This window comes from Brachyistius frenatus, unplaced genomic scaffold (assembly GCF_029030835.1).
Source record: "Brachyistius frenatus isolate BFR_SWC_R1_liver_20210118 unplaced genomic scaffold, ASM2903083v1 Contig_165, whole genome shotgun sequence".
Classification (NCBI taxonomy): Eukaryota; Metazoa; Chordata; class Actinopteri; family Embiotocidae; genus Brachyistius; species Brachyistius frenatus.
In genome coordinates, this window is record NW_027210764.1 from 232,899 (window position 1) to 253,085 (window position 20,187).

Below are 20,187 nucleotides of genomic sequence, written 5' to 3' on the forward strand. Positions count from 1 at the left end.
TCTGGTACCAAGGGCGCCCACAGCTCATAATAAAAGGCATAGGATTTTAAATTAGAAATTAATTTGGATAATTTGTCTCCAACGAGCACCCTCCTCCTGCCGCTCCTGCCAGAAATATGTTAATATATCATATTAAGTAATTTCTGGGCCCAGATACACATGCTTATGGAGAGAGAGTGAGAGCACGAGAGAGAGAGAGAGCACTCATCAAGGTTGGATCTCTAATTAGTTAGGTTGGCTCTCTGGGCATGCTCAGTGCAGACCTTGCTAGAACCCTGCTGTCACCTTCGCACTGCTGCCACTTAGAGCACCTTGGAACCAGAGATGACAAGCTTAATATAGGAGAGGGTGATAGCAGAGAAGGGGGAGGGAAGGGCACCATAGAAAGAACTGGGGATAAAAAAAAGAGATGAGTGAGGAGGGAAGATCAGTGAAGGGGAGATTAGAAAAACGGTGAAAAATATTTGAACAGAGATTAACAGTCCTCAAACTCAATTAGCAGACGAGTGACTTTGATGTGATCTTCATGTACACACCTACCTACATGGATGATCCATCCAAAAGTGGCCCTGAGAGATCAGATTAACATATTATGAGTTTTTACTGTAAATTCTTACTGTTGGTAAATTGGGCCAGATAATGAAAATACTCAGCTGTAAGTCACTGTAAGGCTCTGAAGAACTGCCGAACAAGAGAATAATTTTCTGTATCACTAGTGACCCTTTTTTCCTGCAATTAAACGTGTTAACGTGAAAATATTGCTTATAACTGCTACACACTCTTTTATAACACAAGACATTATTTAATACTAGACAAAAAATGTTTGGACATGTTTTCTTTATTTTGATGAAATGAAAATGGGTACACCGTAGAAGAGAGACAGAGGCATAATGTGTCAGTGTCATATGTTATTGCCGGGGCAGGAAAAGCACACACATGTATGAGCAGTTGAATATGCATGAGTTGAAGAAGGAGGTCCTGTGACGGAAGTCGTGTGGTCATGAAAGAGTGATAAAGTCCAGGTAGGGATGAGGATGGAACAAACTGACTTTACCTGAGAGTAGGTTCAAGCCCATAAGAAAGCAAAAGTCAATGTGGATGTCTTTTACGTAACGTAAATATGTTACGTACATAATGAAACGAATTCATTTAACGCATTTAATTTGACATACGTGACATTACTTAAGTAAAATGTTTTATTTGAACCCAAACCATTATCGATGAAATAGATGTGACTGATAGTGTTATTAACGTGCCCGGCCTTATCAGTCAGTGTGGATGTTTGCATAGAAGACTGTTGCTTCATACTTGTAGTCAGTGTAACTCGCGAGTGTATTTCTGTGCTCCGGTGAACTGAATCATTCCTCCACTATGCAGAGAGAGAGAAAAAAAGATCCACGCTTTTTGTACGGCTTTTGCGACTGCTGCACACGCTGTGAACTGAATGGGCAGAATGGCAGCAGTGAGGGTGGAGTGTGCTGGGTGAAACTTAGTGTGTGTGTGTGTGTGTGTGTGTGTGTGTGTGTGTGTGTGTGTGTGTGTGTGTGTGTGTGTGTGTGTGTGTGCGTGCGCATGTTGAAGTGACTACAACCTGAGATCAACTTCACATTAAGAAGTGCCCTGTGGGTAGTTTAACAATGAGAGAGCGGGCTGGCTGGGAAGAAATATGCATCGCAGTGAGACAGAGAGCACTAAGGTGATAGACGCACATATCACGCCGTGCGTTCTGACCAAACACTGTTTAATCTGTTGTGGATTTTCTTGCCCTCTCTCTGTCTCTTGCCCTGCATGCTTGACACTCTTTATGTGACTCCTCAGGTCTTGCGACTTTGCCATGCCTCGTGGCCCATGATTAAACAGTGAGGCATGATTCAAAGTCAAATCTACCTTCTCCGTGCAGCAGGATGCTGTCATCTTACATGTTTTAGGAATCAAATTAGTTTCAAGAGGCCTCCCGCCCCCTCTGCCATCAAATCTTTGCACTTAGTGAAATGTTTTCAAGAGGCACCCGGAGGACCCTCACTGAAGAGAGAGAGAAGTACACCATTCCCAGTTACAAATTTTCTTTGAATCCTGATTTGTGGAAAGACAAACTGCAGTTAAAAGGGACTCCAAAACATCTTTTGCATTATTAACAACCATGATGTAACCACAAAACAACTTTTAGGAGGGGGTGGGCGCAAACTGACAATTAGGCAACTGTGGCTCATCATGGAAGAAAAAAACCAGTGCAGATAATGCATTTCACAAATGTTTAATTAGACCGTATTAATTAAAGGCCTTCCTCTTGCCTTTCTCTTTCTGTTCTATCTTTTCCTCTCCCTTTCTTTCTCTCTTCCCTTCCCTTTTTCTTTTTGTGATAGATCTGCAGCGTGACCCCCAGTTAATTGAAACCCAGGAGACTCTTCTTGCATAAAATCAGATTTATCTATCCATAAAAGGATTTCGTTAAAAATAGTCCAAATCCAGTGGCTCACAACTAAAAGCCTGCAGCTACCGAGGCGAGCCTGGCTCCAACCCCTTTCGCCCTCTCTCAGTCGCCACGGTAAAACAAGTGCTGCCTACTGCTAACTAGCTGGGGACCCATTAATTAATTGCAGGAAAACACAGACATTATGTCTGTGGGGCACATTTTTTTTTCTCCCCCCCAAAAGAAAGAAATGACTGTGTGTGTGTGTGTGTGTGTGTGTGTGTGTGTGTGTGTGTGTGTGTGTGTGTGTGTGTGTGTGTGTGTGTGTGTGTGTGTGTGTGTTGTCCCTCATCCACAGCTCTTCTGAACTGTCTCCAATGTCCCCCAGACTATAATAAGAGGAAAGTAATGATGGGCCATAGTGATAATGAAAAACCATGCATCAAACAAAACACACTGATTCTAGGAGACAGGTCAAATGAATAGCAAGCAAAGTGGCAGAAAGACGGTCCAGTGACGCCGTTTTCCACCAAGGGTGAGAGATATGTGTGTGACTGGCAGACTGAATTTGTTTGTAGACACTTGTTTAAAACTGAGATAAGTCTTACTGTAAGAACGTTGAGAAGGAAGTGATAGCCAGTGGGGAGCATATGCATCACAATCGGAAGTTAAGCTGTTGTATTTTGGGGGTGTTTTCCTGGCGGTGGCCTCTGCGTGCTTATTGCCACCACAGTGGTCGTTTGGGAGCAGTGGTGGCTCATGTCCAAATACCTCTGGATTTATAGCACCATGGTCTTCCCCTTCTTCCTCCCCCATCATGAAAGAGGTGTTGTTGTTTGGATCAGCGCCACGTACAGATATTGGTGCCACAACGCCCTCCTTGGTTATTTGGGAAACAGGGGCGGGATCAGAAGTCTGGGTACCTAATTAAAGCAGACAGGGATTTCCAACGAATCCATAGTAGAAGCGAGGATGGCCTGCCTGCCTGCGGGGGCTATTATTGATGCAGCACCCTAAGGACAAGAGTCACATATGGGCCCCTCTATCTGGAGGCCCTCCTTATTAATTCACTATCATTAGGCATATAGTGCCACCTCGCTCCCATGGAACCGCTGACATTGTGGGAAACAGCAGTTTGATTGCAGTCATGACATGCACGTGTTTGCTTGTGCGTTTATGCATTTATTTGCATGTGTGTACCTTGTTTGGCTCTGAACTGATACATGATGCGGCTGTGTTGTCCCTCCAATCAGTGCTTCCAGACCCCCCTCCCCCTCCTCCCCTTCTACAGGAAATTAATAGGCAGCTGCCACTGATGCGTTAAATTGCTTTGCGTTGGGCACCGCAGACAACTGGATTATTTATTCTTTAAATTCTCCATATTAGAACAACTGCCTTCTGCTCTTCTATTGTTTTTAAATGAGATCTTGTTTCCCAGTGTAGCGTTAAAAGAAACTGTATGTAATTGTTTGAAACCGTCACATTGGTATTCTACCTTATGATGTTTGACCAGAAATTTTGTTTTGCTATTTTATGAATATCCGCTTTAAATAAAAAAAAAAATAAAAAAAAACTGGCTGAAATATCAGTTAAAACATGAAATAAAAAATGCTTCCGGTTCAACACTGAATTGGTGGATTGTCAAGGGCTTAGGTTTCAATCAACTACTGTGACACAAAGGCATACAGCTAAAAAGGATTATATTCAAATGGGCTATTTGAATTTCATTACAAAGCGGGTTGAGTCTGCAGGGTGTGTATTTATTGGCTGTTAAAACTGTGTTTCTTCTCATTGGCAGTCAATAGAATAAACATCATCTGGAGAACCAACTGGTCAAAGGCATCATGCACCCAAACTTAACTCGTGGTCTGAAAATAAAGAACCAATATTCATTACATGTATCTCAGTTCCTGTATTACATGCATCTGCAGAAGTTCAGTCCTCTCACAAAGCAGGGCTACAGCATGAGCAGTCATCAATGACAATCACATAGTGAAGTATGCACTGCTTAAGACCTGTGCCATAAAGTATCAACCCTTCCAATATGCCCTTGAACAACACACTTTGACTTGCACTGATTCTCACTGCAGGAGGTCAGAATCATTGTCACTGACCTCATGCCGAGGAGCCCAAAGAAGAGAGAAGTTAAGATCAATGAACTTCACAACTGCAGCTTCCTATTCGTTTTAGCACATATAAAAAGCTGGTGCAAAACATTTGGACCAAAACATTTAATCCTGTAAGATCTTGATCACACTGGACTGGACATGCAGATCTAAGGAACAAAGTACGTTTTTGAACAAAGACAAACTGCAAAAGGGAAAAAAAAAGAAGAAGAAACATTTGGTCTAAAATGCATCCTGCATGATTTAAAACCTTACTAATACTGCATAGTCTAGAACTGGAAAAAAAACAGTTAACTATTTTGATTTTCTTCTGGTTGTTTTAAATCATTTTTCAAATAGGAATAAAAATCAAATAAATGTCAAATTCCAGCTTCTTAGTGGTGGTGATTTGCTTTTTTTTTATTTTTTTTATTTTTTTTAAACTCATATGATAGTAAGCTGAATATCTTTAGGTTTTGGACTGTTGATCCAAAAAAAACGAATGAAGGTAAAACCTGAGCAACTGGGAAGACAATCAGCATGTAAAAGGAAATAATCATTAGTCACAGTCCTGACATCTCTTTGTTAATGATCAATAGTGCGCTTCCTACATTATTTAAAATTCTGGTCAAATGTCATTGAGCATTGTGTGTATATGTGTTTTAATGATGACGTGATGATGATGATGATGATGATGATGATGATGCTATTAGAAACTTGACTGAAAAAATAAAGCATACTTTGAGAATATAAGATAGTTGATTGATTTCTATTCTGGTCCATGATTACATTAAGTATGATTTACATTTCTCAGCAACCATCACCACAGCCTCTTCTCTCATTCTCAGTACCCATGAGGCTCTGCGTCTGTCTTTGTGTTCCTCCCATGTAGAGAAGGAGGCTTGCTGTTTTACTCTGCAGTGGGGATCTCCTCTCCCCCCACCGGACCCTTGTCAGTGGGAATCTCCTTCAAACCCCTGCTGATGCCTGGCCTGGCATCGCCTCACGCTGCCTCCGCACATATGCATGTCATGTGGTGTCAGTGCCAAGGTGTGCTCTGACGTTATGGGACCTGATGGTAGCATATTCCCTGCTGATAGCGATGATTGCTACACTCAGGTATAGCTCTGAGTGTGCACGTGTGTGTCCTGTGAGGCCGCCCTTCACGTTATGGGTCTATGCCCGAGCTGACTGGTTAGCCCCGTGCACCTAGATGAGTCCTCTGTGACAATTCAGCATGGCAGCTGCAGGTTTGCGAGGCTGCCGAGCCTCCTCCACTGTTCTCTATGCTCTATTTCACCGGGTTCACCATCCTCTTGCCCCCATTTCTTCCCCTTCCTACCTTCTAAGCCTCCTATTTTTCCATGTGGCTGAGCTTAGAACAGAAAGGGGTGACTCACGCACTGTGGCTGGTGTACAGGGGATCATTGCTTCGCTGCTCTCTTTTGCATCCTCCAGGTCAATTTAAATGAGTGGGAAGCGATGCAAAGTGGTGCCACTCCTTCCTGGACAATCCAGGCTCAAATTCGATGTTATGGTTCCTTTTCAATTTGAGTATCTGTTGCTAATCAAGGGGCGGCAGTGGCTGGGATGGTAGACCGGGTTGCCCTCTAACGGTATGGTCCCGGGTTCCTTATGTCCACATGCTGAAGTGTCCTTGGGCAAGAAGCTGAACCCCAAGTTGCTCCTGATGGCAGGTGAGCACCTTCCATGGTAGCTTTGTCACTATTAGTGTGTGAATGGGTGAATAAGAGGCAAATATTGTAAAGAGCTTTGTAAACCGCTAAGATAAAACCATCTTAAAACATCTTAGGTAAAATGTAAAGATCATCAGTACAGATGCAAGAAATTCCACAAAACTTATTCATATTAGGCTTTGGAGGAGTTTTTCCACTTGTATTAAAAACAGCGCTGAGTAATATTCAAGTTAGCTGTAATTTAACATGACATTTAGTAGATATTACTCCAGCACACACAGCACAGACCAGGCAGCACCCATGGGAATCTCCTCTCCTGGTACACAGTTAACATTCTGCATTTGTCCGGCACTCTGTAATTTATTGGATCTCATCTGTCCAGGCTTTGATTTATATATTGATTTGAAAAATAAATAAAAGTGATAGGAACCTGCATTGGGGTGTAATGATGGACTGTGTCGACATGCAGGAGTAGGGATATGAAACATTGGGAGGAAATTAGATATTATGCCCCCAAGACAACTGCAGCCAGCAGCACATTCATTATTGGCTGGATATTTATTATTAAGAATTTCTCTTCATGAGTGACTGCTGCGGAATATTTCGACCCTGCTCGAACAAATGTGTGCGAAAGTGTAGGTGTGTGTGTCTGTACAGTACAGTATGTGTTTGCAAGTGCGTGCACAAATGTTTGTTGCCATGTTGTCAGAAGACGATGACAACGAGAAGGCTTGGTTTATCATGTGTTAGATTATTTACAGTAACACACACAGAGACCAGACATACACAGACACATGGACACACTGCTGTACAAGCCCCTCAGGTGAAACTAAAAAATACATGCAGTACATGCATAAAAAGCCCTGATCTTGGTTGTGCAATGCACCATCACACTTCCCAGCTCCATATTTCAACCTGCCAGGACCACATTCGAGGAAACAGCAGGCTAGAAAAAAAAACACTAGACAGCTGTTACAATCCAAAACTCCTTGCCAGGACTTCCACCACCGCTCTGCACCAATTTTAATCACAGCACAGTGAATTTCAAACAGCAGTATAGAAAAGGGTTGCTGTCCAAGCCTCCAGAATTTTTATTTCATTTTTTTTTCCCCTCCCACCTCTCCGCTCTAATCCACTTCAATTATGTTTCCTCCCATTTCTCCTGATCACTTTACAGCTCAGCAGCACCTGTGCTAATTGTATAGCTGCGATGATTGCTGATATGTTTTGCATCCTTAAAGGAGTTTGAGAGGGGGACGACAGATAAACATCTAGCCCCGGGGCTTTTGGGAAGCGTGGCTCAGCCTAGCAGATGGCCATCATATTATATGAGGAGAGCTTCTCGCAGAGGCTGAGGTACGGGTGGGTGGGGTGTAATGAGTCCGAGGTAGGAGGAGGAAGAGGTTTGGAGCGGAGCTGCTGTGGAGAGTGAAGGAAAAAGGAAAGGGAAGGAGGGGAGATGGAGAGAAGGAAGGAATCCGGCTGTACCCGGCCGCTGGTTCCCAAGAAATACTAATTTTCCATTATTAGTCTTCAAGCTTTGTATGAATTTAACGACCAAAATATTTGCCAGCCTCATTTTGTTGCCAAAACCAAGTTAGCTAAGCTAATTGGTGGCTGGCTATAGCTTCATACTTAACCTACAAACATCAATCTTCTCATTAAGTTTCAGCAAGAAAGTAAATCAGAGCATTTTCCAAAATGCCAAACTGTTTATTTAAAATAAAAAAAAATATTGAAATATAAAAACAAATGTGAGATGAAGCAACTCATTTAAATAATTGCTTTTAATCATATCATCTTGTTTAACAGAAGATATTCAGGTTTACAATTCCACATTACTTTGGTCCATGTTTTTATTTTATTTTTTTCTTAAAAGGCATAGCACAATGTGCATGTATCTCTCATGTTGGGATGACAGGGACTGCTCGTGTGTGTGAGAGAACCCGTGTGTCCGTACACGTCTCCGCGAGAGCGACCGCGTATCCCTCACCTCACCACCTTACCGCCCCCACAGAACCGATTGCACTCATAATGAATGAGCTGCCAGCCCTCCCCGCTGTGGCCATCCGAGGTCTGACCACATATAATATAGCAACCCATCTGAAGCGGGCCGCATATTATATAGCAGCCAATTTGCTGGAATGATGAGCTCCGGACACCTCCCATTATTTATAAGAAAGAGGAAACCGTGTGAGACCAGAGGTTGTATGGCCTATAAGGTTACCAGGTGTATGTGTGTGTGTGTGTGTGTGTGTGTGTGTGTGTGTGTGTGTGTGTGTGTGTGTGTGTGTGTGTGTGTGTGTGTGTGTGTGTGTGTGTGTTGGGAAGTGGGCTTTGGAAGATGAAGAGGAAGTGGGAGAAAGGATAGGAGAAAGAAATAGAAAAAGGTGAAAGGAAAGTTTACGACAAAAGAGCGCTGGCCCAGATGACCTTCTAAATTATGCATTTATGTATGTATTTCCTAAATGTTCATTCATGTTAGCTTTATAATACCATCTTTAAACATACTTTGTTATAACAAACAGGACATCCCTTAATAATTTAAGAAAACACGTGTCATCTCACTGCCTTGCTGAAGACAAACACCTAAGGTCACTTATGAGTACAGAAAGAGAAATGTTTATCTACAACAATAAAAAAACATCTGACTTGGGTGGACGGTATATTCCTTTGAGGCTTTGAAAAATGGCTAAACTCCTCCGTGTTCTAACAGGGGTCAGCCTGCTTTGTTAGGTGTGTTCTCCTGGTGCTAAAAGACAAATGATGTACTTTGCCTTGGGTCAACTGGGCTTTCCCATCCCATAATGACCTTTCAGGGACTGGAAGAGAACAGCCGCTCCCATAGCGATGAAGCAGTGCAGTATACGCCGCACATCAAATGTGTGTAATGGCAAACTAATGTTTTTTACACTGCGACGTGACCTCCCAACCTCTAATGGACTGCTCCGCAGCTCATCAATCATACAAAAACAGAAGTTAAGCACGGCGGCGAACGTCATGAAACATAAAATCTTTTTCCCATTTTGTGCCTTTGTGAAACCGAAATCTGCAGCTAACAAAAAGAAATAAAAATCCAGTCATTTTCTGTTTTCAATTGAGTTACGTGCTCCCGATCTGAGCAGCAACTTGCCACTTTGCAGTGGAAGACAAACTTAGCAATCCTGTCTGTGTGTGTGTGTGTGTGCGCGTGTGCGTGTGCTGCACTGCCGAAGGTTCCCCGGAGGAGAGAAGATCTTTGTCAGTTTGTCATCACACACAAGCTGCCAAATTTTATGAAATACCAAATTACTAATTGGCCCGGCGTTAGGTTCCCCGCCTGGAAGTGAGACTGTAATATCTGGGCCTCTATTAGGATCACAGAGAGATCCACACTCAGCCCGTCTCCTGCTGAGCTGGCAAGTCTCTTGTCATTTAACAGCATGGCAGTGACACACGCATGCATACAATATGATAATGAAGGACAAAACATTTCCATCGTATTTCCAGGCCACTTTAAAAGTTCTCGACGTGCAGCGTGGAGGACTTCTTAGTCCAATATTAAAAAGGAGCGCCTTTAATGAATCATTTATATTTTTGCACAAATTTGTTACGTGCCTATAGATTTCACTGTCAAAACTATAGCTTGGATCTCCAACATTGGAAACTCATTTTTGAATGTGCTGACTGCAAAATTAAGCTGCACAAATGGAATAAGTCATCATATCGAGTGCTGCACATCAAAAGAGCTCTGCTGTTAAACAGACCTAAACGTACGATACACAGTGAATTGGACTGGACAAGCAGAGATCTCCAGGGCAATGACCATCTACGCAAAGGATTGCACATCGAGATTGAAACCAGATGCCCAGTGACACTAAAAGCAGGGATTCGAGAAAAATAATACTTCAATATGTTAAATCTCAACATAAGATGCTTGAATGGCTGAACAGAGGAAACAGAGGTTTTCATGAGCTTCATCACGCCACCATTTATCGAAACTGTGAGTTCATGTGACACACACACACACACACACACACACACACACACACCGGATGAATCCAAATGAATAGTACAACCTCTGCACAGTGAAGACTGCTGTTTATTTTTTGTCTAGCAGTGCTATCTTTTTTTCAGGACTCCTAATCAAACATGCCTAAGGCCACGAGATGGATAAACACACACACACACACACACACACACACACACACACACACACACACACACACACACTTTGGCAACATTTCAACTCTTCTCTCAAGCGGTGCAGGAGAGACTAAAGGCTGGTTGGCAAACCACACTCACACAAACACGTAACACCGAAATTACTAAATAGATATTTTATTGTAAAAAGAGTTGTACCCTTTCACCCAAACGTATGGTTAGCAAATTATGGCAGTTGATGCTGTTGATGTACGGAGGAGCAAAATAACTCTGCTTTCCCCAAAATGTCACCACATGATCACACATTGCTCATGAATTAAGATACAGTCAGACATGAATTACCAATGAAGAAAGTCACTTTTTTTTTTTTTTAAAGACAACGATTATGTAAAACAAAGTTTTGTTTCATCTGTCTGTCTCATGCAAGGGTAAAAATGCTTTTTAATCAATGTGTATATTTTCTTGTTTTCTTTTAGGGTGGGCTACAATCATTCCATGACATGACACACATTAACCTGTGTCTCTCTGTACTCTTTCTTTCCAACGTTTTATTTTTGAGTGTTTGAGTCAATTCCAGTGCAAAACTGTGCAATTTGGTTAGCTAAGGAGCTGTCTTCCCTTTAGAGAGTCATACGTCCTCAGTGTTGTACTCCATGTTGGGAATATTTCTGAGGCTGAGGTCCCACTAGGCATTGATCCCCTTTTTAGAACAGAGTCACAGTTCTTTCAGTTTGCCGTCAACAGTCGAAATCCAGTTAACCAGTGGTTTGCTGGCAGATAAGAGACGGGACGCAGAGTCTCCCTGGCCTGTACTTTAATCACGTCAGCGTTTTTTTTTTTAAGGCTGATTGAAGGTCAAACCCTGTATACCCATCCTTGGCTCGACATTGGGGGGTGATGAGGCCCGTAGCTCAGGCACAAGCTTCAGCATATCCCCTGAGAAGTGTGGGCCAACGCTACACCTGAAGTGGCCGATTGTAGCAGCCCGTCCGTGCAGGACTTCCGCTCTACTTGTGGGTGCCTCCTATACGTTTTGTGAAAGAAATCTGACTTTCTTCCCTGTCAGCAGCCAGCTCTTGAGGTCCTTGATGGAGGGAAGCTTCATTTTGTCTTTATTTTTACTGTAAACATTCAAAAAGATGCCGAAGAGCACCAGAAGGCCGCCCCAGATGTACCTGATGAGGGAAAGGCAGAGAGGTTAGACATTTGTAGTTGAGACGCTAATTTCCACAATTGTGAGAAATGTATATTCTCCAGCAGGAAGAGCAGGATCCAACAGAATGCTAATGCTCTGTAGTGGAAGTATTTAACAAGCATTTGGACCTACAAATAGTGTGAGGTGGAAAAATAATTCAGTAGCAAAGTATATGAGTAAAAATGTACTACCCGCTGTAATCTGTTGTTACAAATGTAATGAATTGGCAGAATACAGGACAGCTGTGAATATTAAACGTGACCGGAAAGTGAAGTGGGAATGTTACTTGAGCCACAGCCACTCACTGCTGGTCGCAGATACCGCGACCACCAGTCTGCTAACAGAATATAAGATGTGTTTTTTTTTTACAATGTATGTCATTGCATGCAAACTCCAAGCATTTCCTGTAGCTGATTCACAATAAAAGCCTGCTAGTTTTATAGCTGAAAACCATATATAGGACTTCCCATAAACACAGATGTCAGTCTCCGAGTGAGAAATAAAGTCACAACACTGGTCAGCCAGATGCTGCGTGACTAACTGATGAAGTCATCATTGGTTGGCTGAATGCTGCAACTGCCTGTGTCTGTTTCAAATTAAAAGCCCTAGTTTCAAATTTTAAGGCCTTTAATGTTTAATACATGGTCCAGTCATATACTAGAATTTGACCTAGTCCTGCGCTGTCATATGAAACAGTGGCCTTTGTGTCTAATCCAATGTGTGATTGTGGTAAGTATGTGCAATTGCGTAGATGTGTGTCCCTTAGATAATGCACAAATTACATACTGTACATTATATATGTATATATATATATATTTTTTTCTTCCACTGCACTCCAAAAATTTTTTCAATAATCTTCACATTTACAGTACTTCTTGAGAAAAAGGTAAGCGTAGAACCCTGTAATGTTTAAATGCTGTAACGTTTTCTATAAGATGTCCCACTTAAAAGATTCCCTGTGGAGTTGTTGACCACCTCCTTTAAGTCAGTCTGTGTTTTGTGCATCACCACACGGGTGACGTGAAGCACAATCCTGTCTCCAGTTTCACAGTTCCACTGATAACCAGGTAGTGGCAACGCTGCAGGAGATGCAGCAAAGATTTAAAAAAAAAAGAAGAAGAAAAAGAAAGAAGCAAGCAAAGATAGAAATAAAAAAATTGATTTCAAAATGTTATATGAGAAAGGAAGCATATTCTTAGACCTCAAGGATACACACAGCGTGTTTTAATGAGCAACACAGTGAAACTTTGAGGACAAGAAAATTCCACAGGGCACCTTTAAAAACAAAATATAATAACATTTGTTGTTTTTTTGGATAGTTCAACTAAAGTTCATTTTTGTTAGTTATGATTGGAATGGAAGAATGCTGCTTCACTATCAAATATGCTATACCACCATACAATGTATGGTTATTGATATGTTTGGTGTTCCTTAATTTGGTTAGTATTTGGTGTTTGGTTAAATCTGCTTTTTACTGATGATAATTTTTAAGTATACTAATGATGGAGTCTTTTGGTTTAAAAGGTATAAATTGCAGCCATGAATCGGTCAGCGAGTCCAGCACACACCAGCTGGAGGGGAAATGATGTTGACCATGAGGACACACAAAACTTTTTAGAATCAAAATACATACACTCACATGTCTAAAGTCATGATGGAGAAACAGCAGGAGAGATAAGCAGGAAATAAGACTGTTCTGACAGCACAGAGGAGTTCGAGGGCGAGTTCGAGGGTGAACAAAAGAGTGAAGGACAAGAAGGAGAAAGAGCAGTGGAATAGTCGAGATCTGAAAATGGACTGAGGACATAAAAAGCCGGGGCATGGAAGCCAAATCAAGTTTGAGTAGTCAGAGGAGAGGTCAGTGGTCACACTGTATTCTTACTTTAAACTAAGAGGAAACTGTTTAAAGTCAAAAGGTGACAGTACTTACTGAAAAGTGAAAGGTTTTGCGAAGAACATGAAGGAAAGTATGATAGTCATGGCCTTTCTCCCGGTGGTCACTGCAAAGGAATCCAAACATCAGTGGCAGTTTTTTTTTTTTACTTAAGAAAATATAAGAAATAAAAGATCAATAAATGTGACTTTCCAACCTGAGGGGAAATGTAACAACATATCAGAATTTAAAGACATATTTCCAGTGTTTCGCTGGGAAACTTAATTCTTATCTATATAATTATTTTTCAAATGACTATATTATTAAATACAGTGTATTGGCCATCACTGGCCTGAATGAAGTCAACATTTTCAAGATATATGACCGATGAAATGCATCATGATTTGCCAAAACACATGTTGGTATTATGAGATGTGCTCTCTGTCTCTTGCCAGTACTTGGAAAACAATTCTGCCAAAGAAACATACGAAGTAGAAGCAACGGTACTTGTGGTTTTCTACAGTTTTCTAAATCCCTGCAACGATGGGCTGCAATGCCATGAAACATTGAGATGAACTGAAGGAGCAACCTCAGTGGAAACACACTGACAAGGCAGCTCGAACACATACAAAAAAACCACACAGTCTCACCTTTAGTAAATCCTATATTAAAACACCTTATTTCACTCATTTCAAACTACGTAACCTGGCCACATGTGTCTGAGTTGTGCTGCAATGAGTGCTTCTCTGTGCGCAGCCGTCCAGCTAGTGATCCTCTGCCTGTGACATGTTTTGGGGACATCATTAGATTTTTATCTTAAATCATATTTCCTGTATTTTATCGTCATTGTTTGACGTGTTTGTAAAGTGTATCGGCACCAAGTTCCATGGCGATTTTACACTGCAAATAAAACTGAGTGGAATTTTCTCTTAATGGAGAAGCAGAGAGAAGAGAGAAACTGTAGGTCTGACCTGTCACTGCAACCAGGGCACCAAAGAGCTTGATTAAAGCCAGCACAAAGGAGATGCCAAAATAACCAGTGAGAGAGAAGAAGAAGGCATAACCGTAAGTCTTCACAGGATGCTGGAGGGAGGAGAAGATAACAGATAGATTAACAAACTTGAAATTAAAACTTTAGAATTACAGTCCACGAGTTTATCATTATACTACATCAAAAAAAAAGAAAGAAAGAAAAACAAATTGATTTGCATATTAAAAGGAAGATTTAACTCAAGCATTGTTTTTGCAATTTAAAGTTGAACATGCATACATGAAATAAACACAACAACATTAACCGACAGTGATTTGTACTCATATTGACTTCAGGTTTATTCACCTCTGAGCAGAATGCCACTGCTGGCCCCAGTCCGCCAACACAGAGCAGGCCTGTCAGTATGTACACAAAACCAATGGAATACGAGTACAGTACCTGTCAACACAACACCATACGACCAGTCAGTGACATCAAACCCACAATTATTAAAACCATTACATTTTAAATATGAGACAAGAGTCTGGTTTTGATCACACAGTCAAGCAGAAATTCATATTCCGTATTTAGCTCTAATAATGTGTGAACAGATCAAATTGCCATTAAACTAATGCTAATGTATCTAATATTTTTAGTTAGATTTACAGTGTACCATTTCAGAGTTGGAGCCATTATGGAGTTTCATGGCTTTCTCCTGCACGTTTCCAATCGCGGCATCTGCACACAGCGCCAGGGAGATGAGGAGGACACCTGTGTGCCGCACGAACACGCACATACAAACATTTAGGAAACCAACACAACAGCAGACTGAACGTCTTCGCCGGAAGAGCACGAGTAGACGTTTGAGCTCCTGTAAAAGAAGCTTCCAGCCACACTTCATGAAAACATGCGACATGTCGCTAAATGGATTAATACCCAACAAGAAATAGTGCCTAGAGACTAGTTAGAGCTGTATATCCCCTTTTGATGCAACACCACGCCAACACTTCTGCATTTGCTAAACTGCAGCGTCCGTATTTGAACCTTTGAAAAAACAACAAGGAGGTGGATCTCAAAGAATTTACCTGTCACATTGAAGTTGGGAGCCACTTTGCTGTCAGCTAAGGTGAACCAGATGAGTCCCAGACTCATGCAGAGAGCAGCAGACACATCAGCCACATTATAGCGTTTACCTGGAACACAACACACAGCCATGAATTATTCTGAATGTCTTTTATCAGTAACTCACAAAAAGTCACACACAAAAATAATGATACAACTTCTAGAAACTATACCAGTGAGAAAGCTATAACAAAATATAACGTACTTGTAAGACCTTAAAAACTTTTTTGTAATGTCACAAACCCAGTGAGCCAACTGAGACACGGGGAGAGTATTTTTCCCTTAAGCACAGCTTACAAAGAAAGACGACCCGCCTTTAATAAATAGAGGAAGCGGACACTGGACGGAGATAAACACGTAACTAATGAAACTTTTTGCAGGTATTTTGCAAGAGTATTCCTCACAGTTTAAAGTTTCTGAGGTTTTGCATGTAACAATGCAAAAAAAAACACTGCGGAAAAGAAAAAAGTGGGAAAAAGAAAACAACAGGATGAAGGAGTCTTCCAGAAACAGGCTGACGGACGGATGCCTTGAAGGTTGACAAGGGGACGTAGCATCAGGTTGGCTGTGGTCGGCTTTGATTCCTTGACTCGCCTTTGAAGGGTCTCACATCAGATGCAACCCCCCCCCCCCGCCCACACCCCTCCCTCCCTCCGTCCATCCCTCCCTCCTCCACAACTTTAGTTCCTCTTTGCATTCTAAGTGAACAAATTCTGTTTTCCACTCGACCCCTTGAGGGACCGCGCTGCTCACATCTATCTATCTAGACTGAGATGCAGGAAGGGAGGGGAGGGAGAAAAAAAAAAAAAGCACAAAACCCGTCTGACGCTCGGGACGCAGAACCTTGAGAAGTCCGGTGTGAGGATGAAAGGACAGACAGAACCAAAAGCAGGGAGAAGCGGTGAGTACTGCCGACCGGGCTCTGACGACCGAAAACAACAGGATACAAAGGATGTTCTGACAGTTGAAAGGTGACCGTCGCTTCAAAGGAAACGTGACTGAAATGAACCCCCTCTAAAGTCCACCTGTTTTGACTAATGATGGTTAAATTGTTTTATGTTCAATAGGAAAATTTAATTTTGATGCAACTTTACCTTTAGAGTAAAAACGCTATTTTACTTTAGAGATTTCGATCTTTCAGCCAGAGCAAAAAAAAAAAAAAACTCAGTTCCTGACACATTTAAGGAACGGTCCTTACATTTTTCACGACACAGATTTCAGCTAAATTTAAACGTGTCGTTTTAGCATATCGAAAAGAGGAAAACTCAACAGAGCAAACTCAGAAATAACAATATTAAAACAACAAAAACCAGACAACTTCAAACCACAGAGCTGACATGTTAATACATGTTAAATCATTTCTCAATGAGGAAGATGGTGAATTACAGAGGGCCTCAAAATGTTGGCTCACACAGCATACCGTATAAAGAAAGAATATTTTGCGCACAAAAAGGCAAAACCAGCCGCAGAAACTAAACCAAAGTAAATGTTCTGTCGTACAATGTACGGCCTGCATTTACAAATACAGATAAAGCAGCTGACCTTGGATAAACACTCCTCCGATCATGACGGGGATGAGTTTACAGCACTTGAAGATGACCTGTGTGGGGTAGTTCAAGTAGCCCAAAGAGGTATTGGAGAGGCCCATAGTGCCCACTGTTAGAAACGCTATCATCATGTAGGTCTTCCCCGGTATCCTGGAGGAGAGGAAAACGTGAATCAAATGAGGAACAGATTTTGATAAAAAAAAAAAAAAAATGTAATAAAAAGTTGTTGTCATGTGACTGACTCTTAACAAACGTGGACCAGTGATGAAGCTGGATGTGTAACAGGTGAGCGAAGTGTGTCGTCTGCAGCTGTACCTTCTGCGTTTGTCCTGCGTGAGCTGAAGCTCTACGAGTCCAAACATGGAGTAGAAGCCGAACTGCATCAGAGTGAGGTACCAACCAAAAGGCTTGAATCCTTCCACGGAAAATATCAACTCCTATAAATATACAGAGACAAATCATGCCCTCCTCTTTGTTTGATTTCTTTGTTCACACACAAAAGCATATTTACACACGTTGGAAAAAAAAAAAAGATGTATTAATGAATTACTTTTATCTACATGTGTGTGCGTTGTTGGGTGTGTGCTCGTTCTTTTGTGTTACCTGCAAGTACCCATAGATAAGGTAGAAGACGAAGACTCCAGCCACGCAGATGAGGAACTGTGTGGGCGCACTCAGGTTGGTCAGGCTGATGCCCAGCACCCTCAGCTCCTCCACAGACTTTATGTGCGGGGACATCACCTCCGTGGACGAGGGGATGGAGATTGAAATGTGCTTCCGTGAGCTGTTGTAGCTCACCAGGCCATATTTGGCACTCATTGTGTCTGTGGCTGCTGGAACATAACGACATATTTCAGCAATTAGCACACTGATGCTTGATCAAAAGATCTGGTCAGAGAGTGACCACAGACAAGAGTACGGCTGAGTGATATGGACAAACTCAAAATATCAAAATATTTTTTGACCAAATGCCTTGACATCAATATTGCACTGATATTGTACGGATGCCTATTTACTTTTACCAAATATTTACACAATGACATTTTTGATAATTGATATGGAGATAATAACAAAGTAGGAAAAGGCAAATAATAAAACAGCTCAAACGGTCTGATATGTTCAGAAAATGGCATCAAAGGACTGTAATGGAGTCTTTAAAACCAGGAAAAGAAAATGCTAGTGTTATATCACAATATCAGAAATCTGCAGCCGCATTTTAACCGTCTTAACTCGCTTTTGGTATCAGGCAGTTTCTTGGATTTTATTCTCCACTGCAGATAGTACAAAATCAACAACACCAAATCACCTTCCACCACCCTGGTTGTTGTCTGTTTTTTATTGTGACATACTTATACTGGTCTTGTTTTATCTTTTTGTTTTTGCACACCGTGGGACTGCGAGAAACAACATTTCGATTTCTCTGTATGTCTTGCACACGTGGTGAATTGACAATGAAGTCGACTTCTGCGACAGAACGTTCCCCGGACAAAATGTCTTCATAAAGTTTGGACTTTTTGTTTCTCCTCAGGACTTCAAAGTCACACGAGCACAACAACTTAGGGTGAGTTTTGGCGGGCAGGACGCGCGAGTTGGTCAGAAGTTGCGGCTTCACGTGTGAAAACTCAGCGGGGCCAAAACTTCAGGAAGTCTGAAGAAACGTGGAACTACCTTTGCGGCAACGTGCGCACGGTAACGGAGAGACGGGACACGGACTTCGGTGACTTTAGAGACGCCGGCCATCGTACTGCGGGAGGCTCTGCAGCGTTTTCACGTCACCCTTTAACTCGAATAAAACCTCAACGGGGACGATGCCAGAAACCCCCGGAAAAGAGGAGGTAGAGTCAAGCTCAGCCGGGACAATCAGCAATACAGTAAATGATTAATATATACAAATATCCAAATAGTATTACCCAGCCCAGCGACAGCATCCTTCTTATGATCCCAACAAAACAAACACTCACAGTGGGAGTGACAGTAAAACAGAATCGTGCTGACTAGTGTTGAAAATAGCTGATAATTTGCATAATTATTTGTATAATTGTAAGACTTGATCCGGCTGACAGTAAGTGATCATCGTGTAAACACGTCATGTCCGTCACTGTCTCCGTCACCATGGAAACATAATGAGACGCACAAAACGTGACTTTCCATCCTCCTCTGTTCTTTTTTTTTTTTTTTGTCCTCCTTTACCACAAAGTAGTGAGTTTATGTCGTGGTAGTGTTCAACAAAGCTACGACGTAGTCTCAAGGTGCAGAAAGGAAAATGTACGAAGAACACAATTAAACATCTGAGCTCTGAAAAAGGTTGTTTGTTGTTGTTGTTGTTGTTGTTGTTTTTACTCCAAGACCCAAACAGTTAATAACATTCACTTAAACATCCGCCCGACTGTAGCTTTGTAGAACATTATAAACCTTAAATAAAAACCTTAAATAAAAACCTTACGTGAAGTTACTGTGCGTGTTTAAAAAAGTATGACCGCCGTTAGCATGGCTGCGAAGCAGCCGCTTCCTGACGACCTCATTAAGAAGAGATGATTACACATCACGGATTAACCCTCTAAAGATCAGGACCTAATCCAAACTACCAACGCCATTTTATACCACACGTCCAGCGACACATCTTGAAGCTTCATCAGACGGACAAGTCAGCAGGCTTGTTACCTTCAACAGCACTTCCGGGTTCTTTACGCCTGCTTGTCCTCTTTCTCAGAGGGAATCATTCGCCCGGACATGCCGGCTTCATCTTTTGTGCGCTCCAAACCTTTTCATGTTAATAATTTCCAGTGACAGACAAGACAGAAACGCACCGAGAAGCGTAGTCAGCCCTGCTAAAAAAAAAAAAAATTAAAAAAAAGCTACCTCCGCTTGCTGCAGTGGCAAACGCAGCCACCAACTTCCGCTCCGCTCCGCTCCGACCTCTGAACTGTGATTCTATTGGTCGGCTGAGTCACGCGGTGGAGCACGTCGATGGTTTCAAATGACGACCCCGGTGAAACACAAATATCGGTCTTCAACATTTCAATGTGTGTTAAGCAGAGGAAGTGAATTAGAAAATCCTTCTGGTTCAAGAAGACACTGCGTAGAAGAGTCCATCTTGAGTTAGTACACGGTGCTTGTGTTATATC

The 20,187-nt window shown here is 41.9% G+C and overlaps 1 protein-coding gene across 3 annotated transcripts; it reads right to left on the minus strand.

Annotated features, from left to right (window-relative positions):
- Positions 1-10,516: 10,516 nt before the first annotated feature.
- Positions 10,517-19,957, minus strand: slc35b3 (solute carrier family 35 member B3). 3 transcript variants are annotated; one of them, XM_069716936.1, is made up of 10 exons: positions 19,724-19,957; positions 17,666-17,892; positions 17,378-17,499; positions 17,058-17,212; positions 15,479-15,586; positions 15,067-15,164; positions 14,760-14,852; positions 14,395-14,506; positions 13,481-13,550; positions 10,517-11,530 (listed from the first exon to the last, which is right to left on the minus strand). In XM_069716936.1, the coding sequence occupies exons 2-10, from the start codon at positions 17,879-17,881 to the stop codon at positions 11,380-11,382; spliced, it is 1,125 nt and encodes a 374-aa protein (XP_069573037.1). In that variant the 5' UTR covers positions 17,882-17,892; positions 19,724-19,957; the 3' UTR covers positions 10,517-11,379. The 3 variants fall into 3 exon arrangements, with proteins under 3 accessions (XP_069573037.1, XP_069573035.1, XP_069573038.1); XM_069716934.1 differs by having other exon boundaries at positions 17,666-17,895; XM_069716937.1 differs by lacking the exon at positions 19,724-19,957 and adding an exon at positions 18,731-18,908 and having other exon boundaries at positions 17,666-17,895.
- Between the last annotated feature and the right edge of the window lie 230 nt (positions 19,958-20,187).

Excerpts from the sequence above, each read along its gene's own strand:
- slc35b3 (XM_069716936.1), bottom strand. The coding sequence starts at position 17,881 with ATGAGTGCCAAATATGGCCTGGTGAGCTACAACAGCTCACGGAAGCAC. Across the intron at positions 14,507-14,759 it reads CAGTGGCATTCTGCTCAGAG|CATCCTGTGAAGACTTACGG; the intron begins GTGAATAAACCT and ends TCCTCCCTCCAG. Across the intron at positions 11,531-13,480 it reads GCAAAACCTTTCACTTTTCA|GTACATCTGGGGCGGCCTTC; the intron begins GTAAGTACTGTC and ends TTCCCTCATCAG.